The sequence below is a fragment of the Zonotrichia albicollis genome, chromosome 7 (assembly GCF_047830755.1).
Source record: "Zonotrichia albicollis isolate bZonAlb1 chromosome 7, bZonAlb1.hap1, whole genome shotgun sequence".
Lineage (NCBI taxonomy): Eukaryota > Metazoa > Chordata > Aves > Passeriformes > Passerellidae > Zonotrichia > Zonotrichia albicollis.
Window position 1 is genome coordinate 11417570 of NC_133825.1, and position 19790 is coordinate 11437359.

The 19790-nt window shown below is 54.0% G+C and overlaps 1 protein-coding gene across 1 annotated transcript in view; it reads right to left on the minus strand.

Annotated features, from left to right (window-relative positions):
• Nucleotides 1-11882: 11882 nt before the first annotated feature.
• The window catches only part of LOC141729628 (uncharacterized), a 30655-nt gene continuing 22747 nt past the window's right edge, over nucleotides 11883-19790 (minus strand). Inside the window, exons 2-3 of the mRNA XM_074544340.1 lie at nucleotides 13185-13263; nucleotides 11883-12999 (exon numbers count right to left, since the gene is read on the minus strand). Of these exons, the coding sequence (XP_074400441.1) occupies nucleotides 12329-12999; nucleotides 13185-13236 (723 nt within the window). The 5' untranslated portion in view covers nucleotides 13237-13263 and the 3' untranslated portion in view covers nucleotides 11883-12328. The remainder of the gene's footprint in view (nucleotides 13000-13184; nucleotides 13264-19790) is intronic.

The following is a 19790-nucleotide window of genomic DNA, read 5'->3' on the forward strand; positions in this document are numbered from 1 at the left end:
TCAGTCCCTGCCAGGGGTTTCCATGGCAACTGCCAGGCCAGGTGACCCAGGTGTCCCCCCCAGTGCCGGTTGCCATGGAAACAGTGCCCAGCCCTGCCCCTTTCTGTCTGGCTGACCTGGCCTTTGGCCCTGGCAGTGCCGGTGGCTGCTGGTTCCTGGTGCCTGAGTGGCCAGCGCGGCACAGGGCAGGTGGCCATGGCACAGCCCCCCGCAAGGGATCCCCTCTGGCTCTGGGCACTGACACCAGCCCTGAGCAAGGGACCAGGGCAGCTTTCCATGGCCACCAACCATTACAACGGGGCTGGGCATTGGTTGCCATGGCACTAAACCAAGGACCGGATCCCTGTGGCCATTGCCATGGCACCTGGTGGCACCAACCAGTGTCACTGCAATTGTACCTGGAACAACCCTGGCACCACTTTGTCCTGAGTGAGGGTTGCCATGGCAGCTGAGGACACCAACAGCTGGTGCTCTGCAAGGGCCATGGGGGAGACGGGAAGGAACAGCAGAGCAGGGGCTGATCCATCACCAGTGCCCTGCACAGCCCAGGGCAGTGTCCCTGAGTGTCCTCATGGAGCTGCCAACAACATCCCCCCTCTGCAGCCCTGGCCTCTCCCCCAGCTCACACAGGTGCCCCATCCTTGCAGGCACAGACACGGCAGCACTGGCTCAGCAGCCCCTGTTTGCATTGCACACAGCAGGGGAAGCATCCCCATGCTGTTGGTGTGGGGACATGAACCTGAGGGAGCACAAATGCCATCAGTCCCTGGGGCCAGCAAGGGCTGGGGGACACCAGGGAAACCACTCAGCTTTGTCCTGGCCTCTGCAGTCAGCCAGAAAGTTTGTTCCCATCAGCTGGGAGTTTCCTGTCCCACTGCAGACGCTGTTGCTCACAGCCAGGGCAGCCACCCCCAAACTGCCCTGAGCATTTCCTTGGCTTCACCTCTGCTTTCTTTACTCTTTCTGCTATAAATTTCTTCCTCTTTCCCAGCCCTGTTTCCTCCCCTGCAAACAGCCCATCCCTGTTTGCCCTTTCCTCTCTGGCCCCACTCCCCATTGCAGTTCCTGACTTGGCCCCATGGGAACGTCCCTTGGGCAGCAGGATCATCATAAAAGTGCTGCAGGAATTGTCTGCAGGCTCCTGCAGTGCCTTGTGCTGCTCTGTGTCTGGCTCTGGGGCTCCCTGTTCTGGGCAGTGAGGAGGAGCTGCAGAGGCACAGCAGGACTGACAGGATGGGCTTTGGGGCTGGCAGGAGAAGCTGAGGGGCCTGGGCTGCTGGAGCTGCTGAAGAGGAGGCCCAGGGCTCATCCTGCAACTGCTCCAAGGGTGGTTCCAGAGAATCCCAGAATCAGCAAGTGTGGAACAGGCCACGGAGATCATCAAGTCCAAACTGTGCCCTGACAGCACCTTGTCTCCCTTGAGCCTCCTCTTCTCCAGGATAAACAACCCCAGCTCCCTCAGCCACTCCTCAAAGCTCTTGTGCTCCAGACCCCTCCCCATCCTTGTTGCCCATCTCTGGACACGCTCCAGCCCCTCCATGTTCTTCCTAAATTGGGGGCCCAGAACTAGACACAGCCCTCGAGGTGCTGCCCAAGCAGTGCTGAGCACAGGGGAAGAATCCCTGCCCTGCTCCTACTGGCAACACCATTCCTGATCCATAGGAGTGGCAGGGGTTGCATGAGGGAAATGGTGGGAAGAGGTGGGAAAAAAGTGTTACGGATTGCCAGCCATGAAGGATTTTGATTTTCCTATTTATTCAGGCTGCATTACAAGGTGCAGGGGATCAATATCAATTGGACGTTGCTGATACCAATCTATAAACCAGAAAAGAAAACAGGACAAAACTATTTTCTCTGCATTGATTTCAATACAGTATATTCACTTTGAATACACTTCTGAAATCTATCTAATTAACCACAGAAGTATTTAAAACTTCTGTTATTATCAGGGGCTGGTTTTTTTCGGGTGTTTTTGCACTATTGTTTATGAGCCTTTTTCACTGAATTCCTGAACTGAAGAGCTCAAGAAAGAACAGATCTCTGGAGTAATAAAATTCATCAGCAACGTCCAAGTAGCTGAGGATCCATCCCCATGGGAGCAGCAATTAACAGAAACGGGCACAGCTTTGTGGCTGCCCCAGCTTTGGCATGGGCCCTGGGCATGGAGCAGGAGCAGCTCTTGAGGGCTCCAAGGCCGGGGCTCTTGTGCTGCCCTGGGCAGATGGGATGGCAGCAGGGGCTGCAGAGCTCTCAGCACCTCAGCCCAAGGGGAGCAGGGCAGCCAGGGAGCCTCCTTTTGCCTTGGCCAAGCACCTTCCCCCATGGCTGGGGCTGAGTCCTGTGGCAGCTGCAGCTGCTGCTGTGCCCTTGCCAGGGGCTGAGGCCGTGGGGCAGTGCCCAGAGCAGCCTGGCCTGAGCAGAGCTGTGGGGCCAGAGCCGGTTGGGCTGGGCTGGGGTGGGGAGAGGCCCTTGGTGCTGCCCAGAGCTCAGGGCAGCTGGCAGAGCTTGCAGGGAGCCGGGCTGGGCTCAGAGAGCCTGGCCCAGAAACCATCAGTGTCCATCTCAGCCTGGCTGAGCGTGCAGGGGCAGGACTCAGGCTAGGCCTTGTGGGGCAGGGCCAGAGCCTGTGCAAGGCATTGCAAACAGGCAAGTGGCCCAGTGAGGAGGCTGCTCTGTGCCCTTGGTGGCATGGACAGAGCAGCGAGGGGGCCCAGGACATTTGTCAGCGCCAGCCTCTGTGCCCAGCTCTAGGCAGCCCTGGCTGCTGAGGCCAGCTTTGGCCTGGGCTGAGTTTGGCTGTGGCCCAGCTCCATCCTCCTGCGGGGCTCAGGGCCTGTTCCCGGCCATGGCCAGCCCTGGCTGCCTCTCTGCTGGCGCAGAGGCTGGCAGAGCCCAGGGCAGGGCTGTCTGTGCAGCCCCACAGGTGCCACGGGCTCTGCAGGAGCTGGCAGAGGCTGCCCAGCAGGGAGGCCATGGGGCACAGAGCCCCAAGGCTGCTGTGGCCACCACGGCACAGGGGACGTTCCCAGCCGCAATGCTCCTGGCCTGGGCTGGGCCTGCACAGGGCCTGGGCCACCATGGCTGGGCCAGCACAGGGCCACAAAGGGGCCACGCAGCCGCTGCCAGGGCTGACAGCAAGGCCAGGCACACACAAGACATTGCTGAGCATGGCCTGCGCTGGACAGTTGGGGGCTGCAGCAACACTCCAGAGCCCAAAGAGCCTCCATGGCTGTGCTGGAGACCAAGGCTGCAGGAGGGAAATGCAGGGCTGCTGCAGGATGGGGAGGGCATTGAATTCCAGCACACACCTCAGCTCTCTGATGATCCCGGCATCATGCTGGGCCCTGTTTCAGACTGGAGCAGAGCAGATGTTGATGGGACAGGAGCCCTGCAGGGCTGTCAGTGACCTGCAGCTTGCAAGGTGCTCTGCTGTCCCTCAGGTGCTCTTGGAAAGATCCAATCCCTGCTGGGCACCTAAGGGCACAAGTGGCACTGCCTCTTAAAGGGCACACAACTGATATATGCCTGGATAGGGGCACAGGTTTTAATACCTGTTAGTTTCATAATATACAAGCGAATCTTTATTGTCTGGGTCATCTGAAAACTTTTGAGAAATGGCAATGTTTTCCCACCAGTAACAGGAATTTCCTGGATCTACTGGATTCTTCTTCTGATGGCAAGAGAAGAAATACTCATCTTTCCCTCTGCCTTTGCCACCAACATTCAGTCTACTATTTAATGACCCTCTCCCTTCAGGTGTTTCCAGCTCTCCTGTTGAAATGGCCCTGTCTAAGAACATCTGTTCATTTAGAGCAGCTGCATCTATGTCCTTTCCATTGCTCCCAGATTTTCTCAGCCAGATGCTCTCTGGTCATTCAAGTGCCTCTCAACTGACTGGTTTCATGCTTTGAACATCAGGGAGTTGTCAAATCTTTCTGAAGTTCAAATAAATATCACATTAGACAGCATCCTAATGGTGTTTATATCTATCACAGAATTACCATTTCTTATATCTTTGTCCAAAACTCTTGCTGTACGACAATGCCTGGGGAATGGTGGACATGTCAGATGCAGCTGGGACATCCCAGAGAGCCGTGGAAAGAGCTGTGATAGTTATTAAACTGTTCAAATGTTCAACTTGTGTTTGTTGGCAAGAAACCTTTCTGTGCCTCTGAGTGTCACCAGTCCCTGAGCCCAAAGGACACAAACCTGTTGAGTTGTGGTTCCCACTTCAGGAGCTGCACTTGGACCTTGGCTCTGCACAGGAGAGCTCTTCATCCCCTTTCTCTCTTTTCCTCCCTCTGGCCATGGAGGGATCTCCTGACTTCAGTGTGTGACTCGTGTGTGCAAAGAGCAAATCGGGGCAGAATCAGGGCAGGGAGGGTTTGGGGGGACCTTGGGATCTGTGCTGGGCACAGAAGGTGTTTTCCATTGCTCTGAGACTGTCTGCTGTGGAAAGCAGATTTAATGACTTTTGCATTTCATGGAGCCGTGCCTTCCCCTGGCTTTGATGGCTGGCAATAAATGAACATCACTCTGTGTCTCAGGCGACTCCTTCTCCAAGGAAAGCAGGTGGGAGTTGGAGCCAAGGAGCTGAAAGCTGCAGGTGCAGCCTGGGCTGGAGGGAGCTCAGATTTGCACAATGCTGCTCTGAGTGCCAGGGCTTGGATGGGGGAAATGGTGGGGTGGGGGTAGGGACAGAGTCAGATTGATTGTCAGCCATGAAGGGTCTTGATTTTCATATCTACTCAAACTGCATGAGGATGTACTTGGATTCAGTGACAATTGGAGATTTCACATATCAATGTATTAACAGGGAAAAAAACCTAAACAGGACATAAAAAATTTATTCTCACTGTCTTTTTAAAATATAATGCATACACTTTTTATATACTACTGAGATCTGTTGAATTAACCACAAAAGATTTGAACATTAAAATAAAATTGTTCCCAGAGGCTTGGCTTGTTCACGTGTTCTGAATGGTAATGAGCCCTGGGACACTGAATTCCTGCACTGAAGAGCTGAAGGCTGAACAAGCCTCTGGAGCAGGAAAATTCAGCAGCAGCCTCCAAGTTGCTGAGGATGTCAGCAGCCCCCACTGAGGCCATCCCTGCCCAGAGACCGTGGGGGAATGGGCAGACAAGGAGAGCGTCCCTGGGGCTGGGGCAGCACAACTCAGAGGCACCAGCGGCTCCAGCTGGGAAATGGAGTGTGGAATGTGGCTGGGAAAACCCTGCCGGGGCTGTGCCAAGCAGGACGCACAAGCCTGACCCCAATTCCACAAACAACTCTCTCAATGAGCTATTTAAAAAGAATTACAGATGTTTGTGTTCTCTGAATTGGACACACTGGAGAAATACCAAGAAGAGAATCTCAGGAGCTCAAAACAACAAAACAGACTTTACTGGCAACTTTAGAAAATTAGAGAAACTTGACAAATAGTTTAATATAGCATTCAATCAATCAAGAAAACATTTTGCATTAACTTGGCCCATTCAACTTGACAAAGTCTAAGCCTGTTTAATGGAATGTTAATCAAAATTTGCAAGAGTAGAGAATTAGAAGAAAACACAGAAAGAGAGAAAGAAACAAAAAAAATTAGAGAAGCACACACATAGCTACTAAACCCTGGAGTTCAGCTGTGTTCTGACGGAAATTCCAAGAGGAGGTAGGGCCAAAAGGTATGCTTGCCTTGTGGTCAGCCTTCAATACCCCTTGGTCTTCCTGGGCCCTTCCCCCAGGTGGGACTTGGGCTCATTTGGTCCCTCAGGAGCCGGGCTGGGGCTGCAGAGGTGGCTGTGGAGCATTGCCTGTGCTGTGCCAGGGACTGGCAGCCTCTGCTGGGCTGGGATAGAGGCTCTGGAGGGATTGGGGCTCCAGGGCAAGGTAAGGCTGGACCTGCCCCTTCCTTGCCCACACATGAAATGTTTTGAGCCAACAATCTCCTCCAGTCTGTCACAAGTGGGAATGTTGGAGGTGGAACCCCAGTTCTGGCCAGGGGCACCTGGCTGAGAAGGACAGCTCTTTTCCATAGGAAGGAAAGCACAGACCCCAGTGTTTGGAAGAGAGGTGAGAGCCTCACTAGGCCAAGGCCAGTCAGACTTGCCAGTAATGGCAGATTTTGTCTGGGATCAGTATTTGGATATAGGGAATTTTGGAGGTGGAACCCCAATCTCAGCCATGGGCACCTGGAGAAGCAGGACAGTTCTTTCCCATAGGAAGGAAAGCATGGAGCCTTCCCAGGGGTTTTCGGGATAGAAGAGAGGTGATCCTTGTGAAACCATTGCCAGCCAGACATGTCCTGGCAATATTCCTTTTGGAACAATCCCTGGATATAAGGAAGTTTGGAGGTAAAATCCCAATTCTGGCCATGGGTGCCTGGAGGAGAAGACGAGTTCTTTTCCATAGAAGGGAAAGTATGGAGCCCCAGTGTTTCAATAGCAGAAGAGGCCCTCAAAATGCCAAGGTCAGCTGGATCAGTCAGGTGGCCCCTGGGAGGCCAAACCAGGCAGACATGCTCCGTGTTCCTTTGGTATTGTGGGGCCTCACAGTGTCACAATGGTGCCTTGGATCCATGATGCCCCACAGTGCCATAAAAGTGACTTGTTTCTACGGGGTCCTACAGTGTCACAGTGGCCCCCAGGTTCCAGAAGGCCCTGCAGTGTCACAATGGTCCCAAAGGTTCCATGAGCCTTGCGTGTCACAATGGTCTCCATGGTTCCCCAGTCCCCACAGTGTCACATGACTCCTATATTCCATGTGCCCTGCAATGTCACAATGGACCTTTAGACCCTGGGGGTTTGCAGTGTCACAAAAGTCTCCTTTGGCTCCACAGTGTCACAATGGACCGTTGATGACAGGAGTTCCCTCTGTGTCACCCTGGATCTTTGGTTCCATGCAGCCCTGCAGTGTCACGATGAACCCTTGGAACCATGAGGTTGTGAAGTGCCTTATTGGTCTCTCCATGGTTCCATGAGGCCTTGCAATGTCACAATGGACCTTTGGCTCCATGGGGTCTCACAGTGTCACAAAGGTCCTTTGGTTCCATGACACCTCAAAGTGTCACAATGGTCTCCGTCATTCCATGAGGCCTCACGGTGTCACAAAGGACCCTTGGTTTGATGGGGCCTCTCAGTGTCACAATGATCCCTACATTCCATGGAGCCGCACAGCCTCAGTACAGTCCCCTTGGCTCAATGCGGCCCAGCAAAGTCACAGTGGTCTCCTGTGGGATCTCAGCACCTCAGGACTGAGGTGCCGAGCCACCGAGACCACCCTTGGGGGGCTCGGGAGTCCTGGAATGTTGCCAGAAGTGTCTGGTGGCTGGACTTTGATCCTACACAGGAGACGACACCTGTATGAGGATAGGAGGACTTCACCGGGGTGAATGGTGAAGGGATTAGTTAATTAGAGAGTCAGACACAGGGTTTAGGATTTATGTACAGGGGGGTTTAGAGAAGTAAGATGGAGGAATTGGGGCGTGTCCTGTCCTTCTTCTTCTTCTTCTTCTCCTCCATCTTCTATGGTGATGGTGGCACTTTAGGATTGGCCATTACTAAAAGTGCACCGGGCAATAATAATAAATGGTATTGGGGAAAAATGATAAATATTGTACACGTAACCATGGGTATAAAGATAGGTGACTGCCCGGAGGGCGACACAGTGTGCTCATGGCTGACTGCTGAGCAGACCTCTGTCGGGCCGAAAGAAAATCTTTTAGATAAACAATTAATAAACATAAAAATCGAAAGAAGAACTGAAGCCTCTTATCGTTCTTTGATACGCGGGCTGCCCCAAGACCACTCCGGGCCTTTCCAGGCCCTTCAAACAGCCGAAAACAGGACAGTCTCCATGATTCCAAGAGGCCTCAGAGAGTCACAATGGTCCCTTGGTCTCACAGGGCCCCACAGTGTCACAATGGTCCCTTGGTTCCATGGGCCCTGTGCTGCTGGATTCCGCCCTCTCCTTCTCAGGCTGCCCTGCCAGCTGAGAAATGCTCCTTGGGCCTCAGCCTTGGCCAGCAGTCCCTGGGCTCAGCTCCTCTGCAGCTCATCACAAACACAGTCTGCTCCAGGTACTGCTGCTGCCCAACTAGCTCCTGGTTTCTGTAGGAGCAGCCCTGGGAACTGTTTTTTTTCTCTCAGTGGCACAACATCCCTGTTCCCACCATGCCAAAGAAAGCTGCTGATGCCGAGTGTGGCCAGGATGAACCATTGCTGGGACTGAAGCCCCTCTCTTGGGGCCCTGCACACAGAGCTCCAAAAGGAGCCCTTGGAGCTCTCCTGGGCCAGCGACTCCCTCTGAGTGGGGCCTCTCCCAGCTGGGAACTCTGTGATGTCAAAAAGTCACCAAGTGATGTCATTGTCTGTTCTGTGGTGTCACAGCCAGCTCTGTGTTGTCACAAAATCCTGTCTGTAGTGTCCTACTGGCACTCTGTAATGTCACAGCACACACTTTGACCTTACAGGTGTCTCTATGATGTCATGCAGCCATGCCATGATGTCACAGCCTGCTCTGTGATGTCACAGAGTCCCCTCTATGATGCCATAGCTGCTCAGTGACCTCACACAACAAACTCTGTGATGTCATAGCCCAATCTGTGACCTCACACAACCGACCCTGGGCTGTCACACAGCCCTCTGCTGACATCACAGCTGTTCTGTGCCTCTATGACACAGCCACAGAGGTGCTGCTGTGACACAGCCCCCTCTGGGCCATCCCACAGCCCCTGCCAGTGCTGAGCCCCTGTGAGCTCTGTCTGTGCCCTGCTGGTGTCCCTGAGGGGCCCTGGCAGTGCCCCAGCCCTGCTGGGCTGAGCACAGGAGCTGCTCCTGGCCAGAGCTGTCTCTCTGCAGCGCTGCCCTTGCCAGGAGCTGCCTCTGGGCCAGGAGCCCGGCCCAGCTCAGCAGCACAGACACAGCACAGGGACTTCAATGACCCTCTGGGGCTTTGGTGCTCTTTGCATCAGACTCAGTACCTCCGAGTGTGCTCAAAAATTTCTGAAGAATTCCAAAAGTAATTGAAACACTGAAATTTCTCATAGCATAAACAGATTCATCTGAGGAACAGGACTGAGAAAGTCTCCCCAGGTTCCAGGTAGAGGAGAGCACTGGTGGCAGTGATGGCAGCAGGGGACAAGTAAGGGAAAGGTGACTCTGATCCTGAGCAAAACTGTGTCTCTGTCTCTGCAGGCTGTCGGCATCCCCTGGCTGCCCCACCTGGCTGGCCCCTTCCTTTACTGACAGCTCTGCCTCCTGCCTGCCCACACAGAGCCTTGGGCTGCTCCAGGCTCCTTCTAGGGAATGTGCTGCACCACAGTCCTGCCCTGGTAGGGAAATTCCTTTCTGCTGCTGCCCAGGCTGGGCCTCCCCAGCTGCCCTTGGTGCTATTATGTCTTCTTCAGGCTCATTCCTACTATGAAGAAAAAGCTCCAGCCTCTCTGAAACCACCCTTCCATCCCTCCCAGGCTGCTCCTATTCTACCCTCAGTCTCCACACCCCTGAGCCCAGAGCCATCATCTTCTACCAGCTGGTTTTGTGATGAGGCCTCCAAAGCCCATCCTGGGAGATTTTTGTGTCTTCTCCAAGGTCTGAGAAAATGGAAAAATAGTAATCAAAGTTATTTTCTCTACAATCTTGCAATGACAGAACAGGGGCCAATATCTCTAAACTGAATGAGGGTGGATTTATATATCTTAGAAGGAGGAAATAATTTACAAGTATGAGGGTGGCTCGAAACTGCAGCTGATTTTCCAGAGAAGTGGATTCCCCATCCCAGGAATTGTCCAAGAGCACGAACTTTGTACAACCTGACCCAGTGAAACCCTCTCATCCCCAGGGACAGAATTCCTGTAGTGTGGGTTCTCTGATGTGCTGGGTGCCCCCACAACATTTCTGGCCAGAATGTCTGCTGAGGGCAGCCAGGGTGCTGCAGGGGCAGTAACCTCACAGCCATCACCATGGCAGCCCTGTGCCCTGGGCCTTGCTCTGCCCTTTCCTCTGCCCCTGCCTTGGCTCTGATGGCATGAAGAGTTTTGTCATTAATATCTTGTCCCCGAGGTGCTGGGGCCAACGGCTTCCCAGTCAGGCTCCTGGAGCAGAAGAGGCTTTTCAGAGCCCAGCCAGGAATGAGCCCTGAGGCAGCAGCTCTGCAGTGGTGGCCACCAGGCCGGGCTGCCAAGGGAGACTTCTGGCCATGGCCTGCAAGCAGCTGCTGCTGCCAGGGTGCCTTTGATGCCTCAGGCTCTCCCTGGCACAGCTACCAGCACGGCGCTCTGCCCTTGTGCCCGAGCCCTTCCCTGTGCTGAGGCTGGCCTGGGGCTTTTCCTGCAGCGGGACCTGCCTTGCTCATGGCACAGGAAAGGCAGTTCTTGCTGGAGCAGGAGGCTCTGCCTGCCATGGCCTCCAACAACTCCAGCAAGGCCCTGTTGAATTCAAAACTGCTTCCTAGAGCACTATATTCTAATAGTTGTTGTAGCTCCTGAACTGTGGAGTAAATTAATATAGTTAAGGTCTTTCTTCTAATCATGAGTAGAATCAATTAGAGGAATATTTATATAAATCTATTGGGTATCCCATCATTAATTCTGAGGGACAAATTGGGTTAAAGTTTCAATTCCACCTCTCCAATCCTTTACACCTTTGAAAAATTCTGGGGCTGGGACTGGATCCAGCTACTACCAGTCTCCTCTCTTTGAAGGAATTTTAGAAGCCTAGGGGCCCTGCAGGGGTTTGAGGAACCATGGTGGCTGTTGGGTGTCATTTCTCCACTTCATGATTTAGCAGGAGTTTTTCCAATAAAGAAATGAAGCTTTTGCCTGAAGCTCCCACTCTGCCCATGACAGGAACCCCTGTGAGTGTCTGGGCCATGCTGGGTCTTTGGCAGCCTGGAGACTCCTGGGGTGTCGCCATGGAGCCCCCATAAGTGCCTGTAACAGATTGGTGCCTTTGCAGCCCAAGGTGCCCTGGGATGTCACCATGGAATTGTTGCGACTGCTTCGGACCACAGGGCTCTTTAGCATCCCAGAAAACCCTGGGAGGTCTCCATAGAGCCCCTGTCTGTGCCTGTGACATTCCAGCTCCGGAACAGCCTGGAGACTCTTGGAAAGTCCCCATGGAACCAGTCTGAGGGCCTGTGACAAATCTGATCCTTAGCAGGCAACCATCACCAGGAACCTGTTGCTATGGTCAGTTTCCACGGCAACCATAACTGGTCCCCTGTTGCTATGGTCACTATCCATGGCAACCATCACAAACCCCCTGTTGCTACGGTCAGTCCCTTGGCAGCTCCATGGAGACCCCATGCCGGTGTGGTTGCCATGGACACCAGCTCAGGCCTGCAGCCACAGCCCGTTGCCATGGCAACCATTGGCAGCACCATCCCCAGCTTCATGGGATCCCAGAACCACAGAATTGGCTGAGCTGGGAGGGACCCATCAGGATCCTCCAGTCCAACTGCTGGCCCTGCACAGGACACCCCAACAGTGCCCGCCTGGGCCTGGCAGCGCTGTCTAAACGCTGCTGCAGCTCAGAGAGCCCTGGAGCTGGGACCCTTCCCTGGGGAGCCTGGGCAGGGCCCCAGCAGCCTCTGGCCAAAAACCTTTTCCTGACATCCAACCTGAGCCTGCCCCGACTCAGCTGCAGCCGTTCCCTCCACTCGTGTCCCTGGGCACCAGAGGGAAGAGGTTCCCACAGCCCCAGCCAGGGACCCGCTCCCAAGGCTGTTGCCATGGCCATCAGGGCTGGGACCAGCTGGGATGCTCGGTTTTCACGGGCCGGGGTTCAGGAATGGGATTCCCCAATTTCCTGCTCCTGCTAAAACCACTCTGCCCTCACTGCCCTCCCGCCTCCCATGGAAAGCACAAAAGGCAAAGATCCTAGGCTGGGATAAGAACAATTTATTGGGAACAGCAACGAGATAAGGAACAAATGGAACAGAAAAACTATTGATCACAGAAGGGATAAATAAAACTGTTTACAGATAAAACTAAAACACAACTGCCTGGCTCTTCCCAGCAACATATTTCCCCCACCTGGAAAGGACACCCTTCTTCTCAGGGAGAGAGAGTCCCTTTCCTGCCCCTGGTAATAACCTGAGGTGAGAGTGAATGTAATGACAGGGCCATGGAAAGACCCTCATGTTCTTCAGTTCTTCACTATGTCATCAACAGGGGAAGGTATTGGGGCAGTTGTCTTCCCAGCATGGATCACATGGATCGTAGGAAACATAGATCACCTGCGCTCTTCCCAACGTTAGACCTCCATTGGGGATGAAGCTGGAGCAGTTCACAAAGCTCCTCCTGCAGCTGGGGCACTCGCAGGGCTTCCCTTAGTGGCACCTCCGTTGGTGTTTTGTCATGTTAGAACTATCGGTGAAGCTCTTCCCACACTGGGAACACTCGTAAGGCCTCTCCCCGGTGTGGATGCGTTGGTGGGTGATGAGGTGGGAGTTTTGCTTGAAGCCCTTCCCACAATCAGGGCAGCAGAAGGGCCGCTCATCCGTGTGAATCCGCTCATGCAGGAGGAGATTGGAGCTGCTCTGAAACCTCTTCCCACAGGTTGGGCACTCGTAGGGCCTCTCCCCAGTGTCGATGCATTGATGCCTGATGAGTTCTGACCTGTAGCTGAAGCCCTTCCCACATTCCCCACACTCGTAGGGCCATTCCCTGGTATGGATCATCTGGTGGCGGATCAGGGTGCTGCTCTGCCTGAAGCTCTTCCCACACTCCAAGCACTTGTAGCGCTTCTCTCCATCATGAAGCTGCTCATGGGCCACCAGCTCTGAGCTCTGTCTGAAGCTCTGTTCACCTTCCTGGCTCAGGAAGGGTCTTTCCTCCTCAGAGCACCCTGGGCTGCGTTTGCAGCCCCTCTTCCTATGGAATCTCTGGGGAGTTTCCTTCCCATTGGATTCCTGTGCCCTGGAGTCACTCATAACAGCCTCTTTCACAAGGTTCTGCTGTGGGGATTTATCCTCTCTGGTCCCAGTCCTCAGCTTCTTGTCTAGGGGAGGAAAGACAAGGACAGGATGGGATTTTCCTCCGTGCCAGAGGGAAGGGGAAGGAGATCCCCCAGTGCATCCCCAGCAGGACGGCGTTGGCAGCAGGGTTGTCCTGCAGCCGGGGGCCATGATGGGCTGGGAGATGGAGCAGGAGAGAGGAGGAAAGGGGCACTGACTTCCTTCTCACCTGCCTGGGTGTCCCGGGGATCCTTCCTGTTCCTCACAGCCTCCTTTTCCATCTGGCAATGGTTTGGGGATGGGAAATCCTGTTTTGGGAGAATAACAAAGGATGAGCACATTGAGTTTTGTACTGGTTTGAAGGCAAACCTGGGGAGGGTCTAAACCAAAATTGCAATTCAAAACCAAAATGAAGATCAAGGCAATGATACAGAAAAACTGCCTTAAACTCACAGAGTCAGGATATAACCTGACACCCTGTTGGTCAGGGTGGTGGCAGCCGTCCCAATAAATGGTGGCTGTAGTCCTGTTGGAGAGATGAACATGGTTCTGTCAGAGCAGTGATCCTGGAGAAGGATCTGGTCTTCCTATGAAGGTCGAGTGGTGGTTATGGAGCTCTTGTCCTCTGGGAATCCAGTAGGCAAGATGCTCCTGGTTGTAGCAAGGCTCAGCTTATATCCAGGCAGGAATGCTTGGATCCTCCCCTTGGGCGGAGCATCCCACAATGGGATGATGGAATTTTATCCGCCCAGCAGTGACACTCAATGGCCCATTCAGAGAAGATATCTCCCCTGGAGGGTGTTATCAGGGCTGAGTCATGGAAGAGATAAAGAACACTGCCCCACCTGTTTATAGCAGTGGGGTAATCCCTGCTCAGGGGGTGAACACCACCCCCCCAACCCAAACTGGCTCAGGTGTAAAACCCCCACCCAGGGAATGCCACACACACATGGGATGATGTCACACTTGCCCTGCTCCATGGGAGGTCTCTGTCCCTTGTCACTCATTTTTCTCTTTCTTTCCATTTCTCTCTACCTCACATTTGCTGTTCAATAAGATCCACTTTGGATTTGGTTGTGTTAGCACCTTAATTGGGGCAGAGGCATCTCTGTAACAATTTTCTTAACCAAATTGCCATATTGTTTATGCACAGTGAGTTCAGGGCACTGTTCTCTGATCCCAAGTGCCTTTGACAACAGCATGATTCCCTCCACTCAGGAGGTTGTGGCTCTTTCTGGAAGAACTCTTGGAAACTTGGACACCGTCCCTCCTTCCTCCTGGTAAGCTTATGGAGCTTATAAACGCTTTATTTCTTTATGGGAGAAATGATGAGGAAAAGGGCTTTTATGGGTGGCCAGTGTAAAGAAAATAATTTGTCGTCCTTCCTTATAAAGTTGTTAAAATCACAGGAGGAAATGGAGCAAATCTTACCAGTGAGACTGACAAGGTTCAATCACCCCACAGTGAGGAATGCAAGGCAGCTAAAAGTCCCAGAAGAAACCCAGCTCAAGTAGATAAATTTCCGAATAAGTCCTGAATTCCCAGGATTGGGGGCTTTACCAAATGTGACAATCATTTTTCTTTTTTATCCCTTTGTTACCTTTGTGACTGCTACACAGAGCTTTCCCTTCCTTTTAATAGTCTGTATTGGGCCAAATTTCCACTTTCCTTTTATCGGAACCTGCCAGCAGCTGAGCTGGAGCTGTGCAGGAAGCAATGAAAATTGGATTTGCCTCATCACTGCTTGGATTATCAGTTTATTCATGTTTGGGATTTGTTTGCGCTTTCATTCCAAGTTACTTGTGGGAAGAGCAAATATTCTTCAAAGTGATTTTGCAGAGTCAAGTTTGATTGATGCCTAGTTTATTTTTTCCAGTGCTCAGAGGATTCTCAGGAGGTCTCTGTGCCTCTCGCCCTGGGGGATGGTTGGGAGGGGTTTGGGGGGGGGGTTTCCTGTCCCTCTCACACCAGGCCGTTCCCCAGGGGGTCTCCATCATTCTCACCCAGGAAATGCCTGGGGGGTCTCCCTCCCTCTCACCCCTGTGCCAGGGGGTGCTCGGGGCAGTCTCTGTCCCTCTCAGCCCAGGGGATGCTCGGGGGTCTCTGTCCCCTCACCCTGGGGGATGCTCGGGGGGTCTCCATCCCTCTGGCCTCAGGCAATGCCTGTGCAGGGCTGGGGACCAGGGGCTCTGTGTCCCTCTCACCGCTGAGGCTGCTCGGGGCTGGGGGGGCTCTCCCACCTTCTCACACCTGGGGAGGCCGGGGGGCTCTCTGTCCCTCTCAGCCCTGCTGTGACCCCACCCAAACATCATCAGAGTCAGAGGGACAGAGACACCCGCAAACCCCCAGAAGTGCTGAACCTGGAATTTGGTTTGGGGCTGAGGATTTAGGAAGGGGCTGGAATTGGGGCTGGGTTTGGAGTTGGGACTGAGATTTGGATTAGAGTTGGGATTGGGGTTAAGGCTAGACATGGGATTGGCTTTAGGGCTGGGGCTGGGATAGATGAGTTTGGGACTGGGATGAGAATAATACAGAACTGTGAGTGTGTCTATACATGGAGTGAGTCTGAGACCAGGATCAGGGTCAGGTTTGGGATTGAGCTCACCCAGAGCGGGACAGGGGGGATGTCACAGCGGGAAGGTTTGGGGAAAATCCTGGTTTGGAGAAAAACAAGGTGTGAATGCCTTGTGTTGGGGATTCCTCCCATCCACGTCCATTTCTAGAAGACACCTGATGTCCAAAAATCAAGAGTGAATAAAAAAAAGCCACCAGGAGTTTCCCATTTCCAGTCTCATCCCTCTTGGGTTATGGTTGGTCCCCCATCTCAGGGCTGGTGGGGATTCCATCGGTCCTGGGGATCCCTCTTCTCCAGGGTCCTGCTTATGGATTCTGGGAGGTTCTGGGGTCCCAAGGTCCCCCTCTCCAGCCTCCCCTCAATCCAGTAACTTGAGGTTCCCCCTTCTTTCCACCACCCTGTCCTGGTTTAGGTCCAATTTGGTTGAAACCCTCCAAAAGGAGTTTCCTCTAGAATGCCGATTCAGCAGCCCCACCCTCAGCCAGTCCGGGAAAATATTTCCGGAAAGAAAAGTCTAAAAAAACTTTTTTTTACAGGCAAAGCATTCACCAGCACAAAAGTTGAACAATATTAAGCAATAAAACCTCCTGCTGCTCCAAAATAGATGACAAACTCCGCAAGTCCCTTCTTTGGTTGTAGCTCCAGGCACTCAGAGTCTTATCAGTGCCTTATCAGTCTCTTATCAGTCTATTATCAGTCACTTATCAGTCTCTTATCAGTCCATCCAGCGCTGGAAATGCCTCGGCCCAAGTCCATCCCGGTGGCCCTCAGGCGGGACCTGCCGGTGGTGTTCTGGTTGTTCAGTCCAGAGCAGGTTTAAACAGCTCCAAAGAAAAAGAAAAATCAAAGTCCAGGGAACTTCTCTGCCTCAGAGACCTAAAAACTGATTAAAAGCAAAGGAGTGCTCTTTCCTGCTGTCTGTCCATCCAGCAGCCGGAATGTAGAGGAGTGAGTGCAGTTTCTGAAAACAAACTGCAGCTTCTTCCTCCTCCCTTCGCTCTCAGAACCAGCCTTAAAGGTGCAGAACTCATTTCTGGGCTAAACAGACCGATGGGGGTACGGGCATCATGAAGTCACCCCAGGACACCCCTGTCAGGGTCAGGGGGTCCCGTCCCCGCCTCATCTCCGGGCTGCCGGGGGTCCCCCAGCTCCGGTATCGCCCCTTCCCCTCTCCCCGCCCCGGGGGTCCCCCGTTCCACAGCCCCGGCTCTCACGGGGATCCCCAAAACCAATGTCCCGCCCCGTCAGTACCGGGCCATCTCCACGTGGACCCCCCGGGACCCTCCCGAAGGGCGATCGCGGCTCTTTTCTCCCCGAAAAAGCTCCTCTTAGGGAGCCCGGAGATATCCGGGGCTCGAGTCCGGGATCTGCCGGCTCCGAACACTCTCCAAAAAATCCTCCCGGAGACCCCTGGCTGGAGACGGGGCGAGCTCGGCCTCCGCCCTCCCCTGCGGCTCGGGGCTGGGGGCGATGCTCCCGGGGCAGGGGGTGCTGCAGGCTCGGCGTGCGGGCGCTGCGAGCGCCGCGATTCTCCCGCTCTTGCTCCTGCTCCTCCTCTCCCTCCTCTTCCTCCCGCATTTCCTCCGCTCCCAGTCCGGACCGCCCTTTCCCACCGCTCTGCCCCGCGGCCCCGCAGCACCGGCTGCTGGGTGGGGGAGCCCCCGATCGGCCCCAGGGCTGGGCAGGGGGCTCGGGGACCCCCCCGGGGCGGATCCGTCCCCCGGCCCGAGCCACAAATTCCGCTCCGGGGCCGCTGGGCTCTGCGGGCCCGCCTGGCAACCGGTGAGTCATCGGCGAGAAAAGCTCTGGTTGGCTGAAAATTGTTTACCGCGTTCTCTGATTGGCTGGAATTGTAAAAGGCGCTACGCCCTGCGGGTGTTCCTCGGAGCTGCGGAGTCCAGGCGGGAGCCTTTTCCCGATTTCTTTCTCTCCCTTTCTCCTCCCCATTTCTTGTTCCGTTCAGTCCACGTTATTGAACGTGGTTTGAATCGTCCGTTGCTTTCCCACGCTCTCATTCGCTCCTTCACTGGGGCGGAGGCGTCTCTCCCTCGCGGGGTCGTAATCCATGGACAGGGTCCCTTCCCACCCCAGTCCTTCCAGGACTCGCTTCTATTTCCTCCCTCCCTCTGCTTCCAGAGGGGAAGGTGCTGGAAAATGTCCATCCACGCCACCTTTGCTGTGTGCTCTGGGAGCCCACAGAGCTGCTGGATCTTCTTCCCTTGGGAGAGAAGCTCCTTGGGAGGCACGGCAGGAGCAGCACCCTGGGAGCCTCGGGAATGCCCCTCTGGGATCCACGGCACACACTGCCAGGGTCTGGAATTCCAGTTCTCAGCTATTAAAAGATGTTCCTGCCCTTGAGGGCAAAGCTGTCAAGAAGGAGCCAAAAGCCAAGTGGAGCAAGATCTTACAGTGGCATTTCACTGCCAGCCTTCCTAACTTCACCCATGGCTGCTGTAGCTCCTGAATTGGGAATTAAATCCGGGCACGGTCTTTGGTGTGAGCTGCCCTGGGTCAAGGGAGACCCTGAGAGAGAAACAGAGCAGGGGAAGAGAGGCAGGAGAGAAAGGAGGGCACAAACACAATCAGCTGAGAATGTGGCACTCTGAAAACAGACCAGAACTGACTGAAAAGGAATATAACAGAAAGGAATAATTTTGCATCTTTTAGTTACTATCAAAATACAATTTCTTCCCCTTCTCACAAATCTCATCCCAGTGTCATTCAGCAGGGCTGTCAAAAAGTCCTTAACTCTGGGTGGATGTTCCAGGCTGCAGCCACAAGGAAAGAGGGAATGGGGATTTTCCTGCTCCTGGGGAGTTTGACATCCTCAGCTGAGGAGAGGAGGAGGCACCAGAAGAAAAGGGCAGCCGGGCTTCACCCTTCCTCCAGAAAGAGGGGGGAAAATCTCTCGTACTTTCTGCAGCTGCTCCCACAGGGATGTGAGGGCTGATCCCAGAGCCCCAAAGGTCACAGTCAGGGCTGCCCTCAGGGAATGCTCGCCTGGTATGGAGGGGCAGTGTGGGAGCACCTGGATCTTGGGGTACCCAGCTGCCCCTCATGTTTGGAGGTGCCTGAGGAGGGCTGGGATGATGCCAGGGACATCCTGCAGTGACATCCCCTCTGTCCCACTCTGGGTGAGCTCAGTCCCAAACCTGACCCTGACCCTGGTCTCAGTCTCACTCCATGTTTAGACACACTCACAGTTCTGTTTTCACTATTCTCATCCCAGTGCCTGACTCGTCTACCCCAGACAGAATCCCAACAGCAGCCCAAAAGCCAATCCCATGTCTAGCCTTAACCTCAATCCCAGCTCTAATCCAAATCTCAGCCCCAACTCCAAGCCCAGCCCCAATTCCAGCCCTTTCCTAAATCCTCAGCCCCAAACCAAATCCAGGTTCAGCCCTTCTGGGGGTTTGGGGGTGTCTCTGTCCCTGTGACCCCGATGATGTTTGGGTGGGGTCACAGCAGGACTGAGAGGGACAGAGACCCCCCCCGGCCTCCCCAGGTGTGAGAAGGTCGGAGAGCCCCCCCAGCCCCGAGCACCCTCAGTGGTGAGAGGGACACAGAGCCCCTGGTCCCCAGCCCTTCACAGGCATTGCCTGAGGCCAGAGGGATGGAGACCCCCCGAGCATCCCCCAGGGTGAGGGGACAGAGACTCCCGAGCACCCCCTGGCACAGGGGTGAGAGGGAGGGAGACCCCCCAGGCATTCCCTGGGGTGAGAATGATGGAGACCCCCTCGGGAATGGCCTGGGGTGACAGGGACAGGGACAATCACAACAAATTCCTCCTGAGCGTCCTCCAGGGTGCGAGGCACAGAGACCCCTTGAGCATCCCCAGGGCACTGGACAAAATAAACTAGGCAGAAATCAAACTTAATCCTACATAAAATACTTTGATGAATATTTGATTTTCCCGAGAGTCACATGTGATGGAAATGCAAACAAATCCCAAACAGGAATTAACTGACAATAGAAGAAATTCTGTGGCAATTCCACGTTTCATTGGTTCCTGCACAGCTCCAGCTCAGCTGCTGGCAGGTTCCAATAAAAGAAAAGCAGAAATTAGGCCCAATACAGATTATTAAAAGGAAGGGGAAACTCTGTGTAGCTGTCACAAAGGTGACAGGGATGTAGAGGAATAATGATTCTCACATTTGGCAAAGAACGCAAGCCTGTGAATTCCAGAGTTATTTGGGAATTTAGCTACTTGAGCTGGGCTTTTTGTGGGATTTATAGCAGCCTTGTGTTCCTCACCATGGG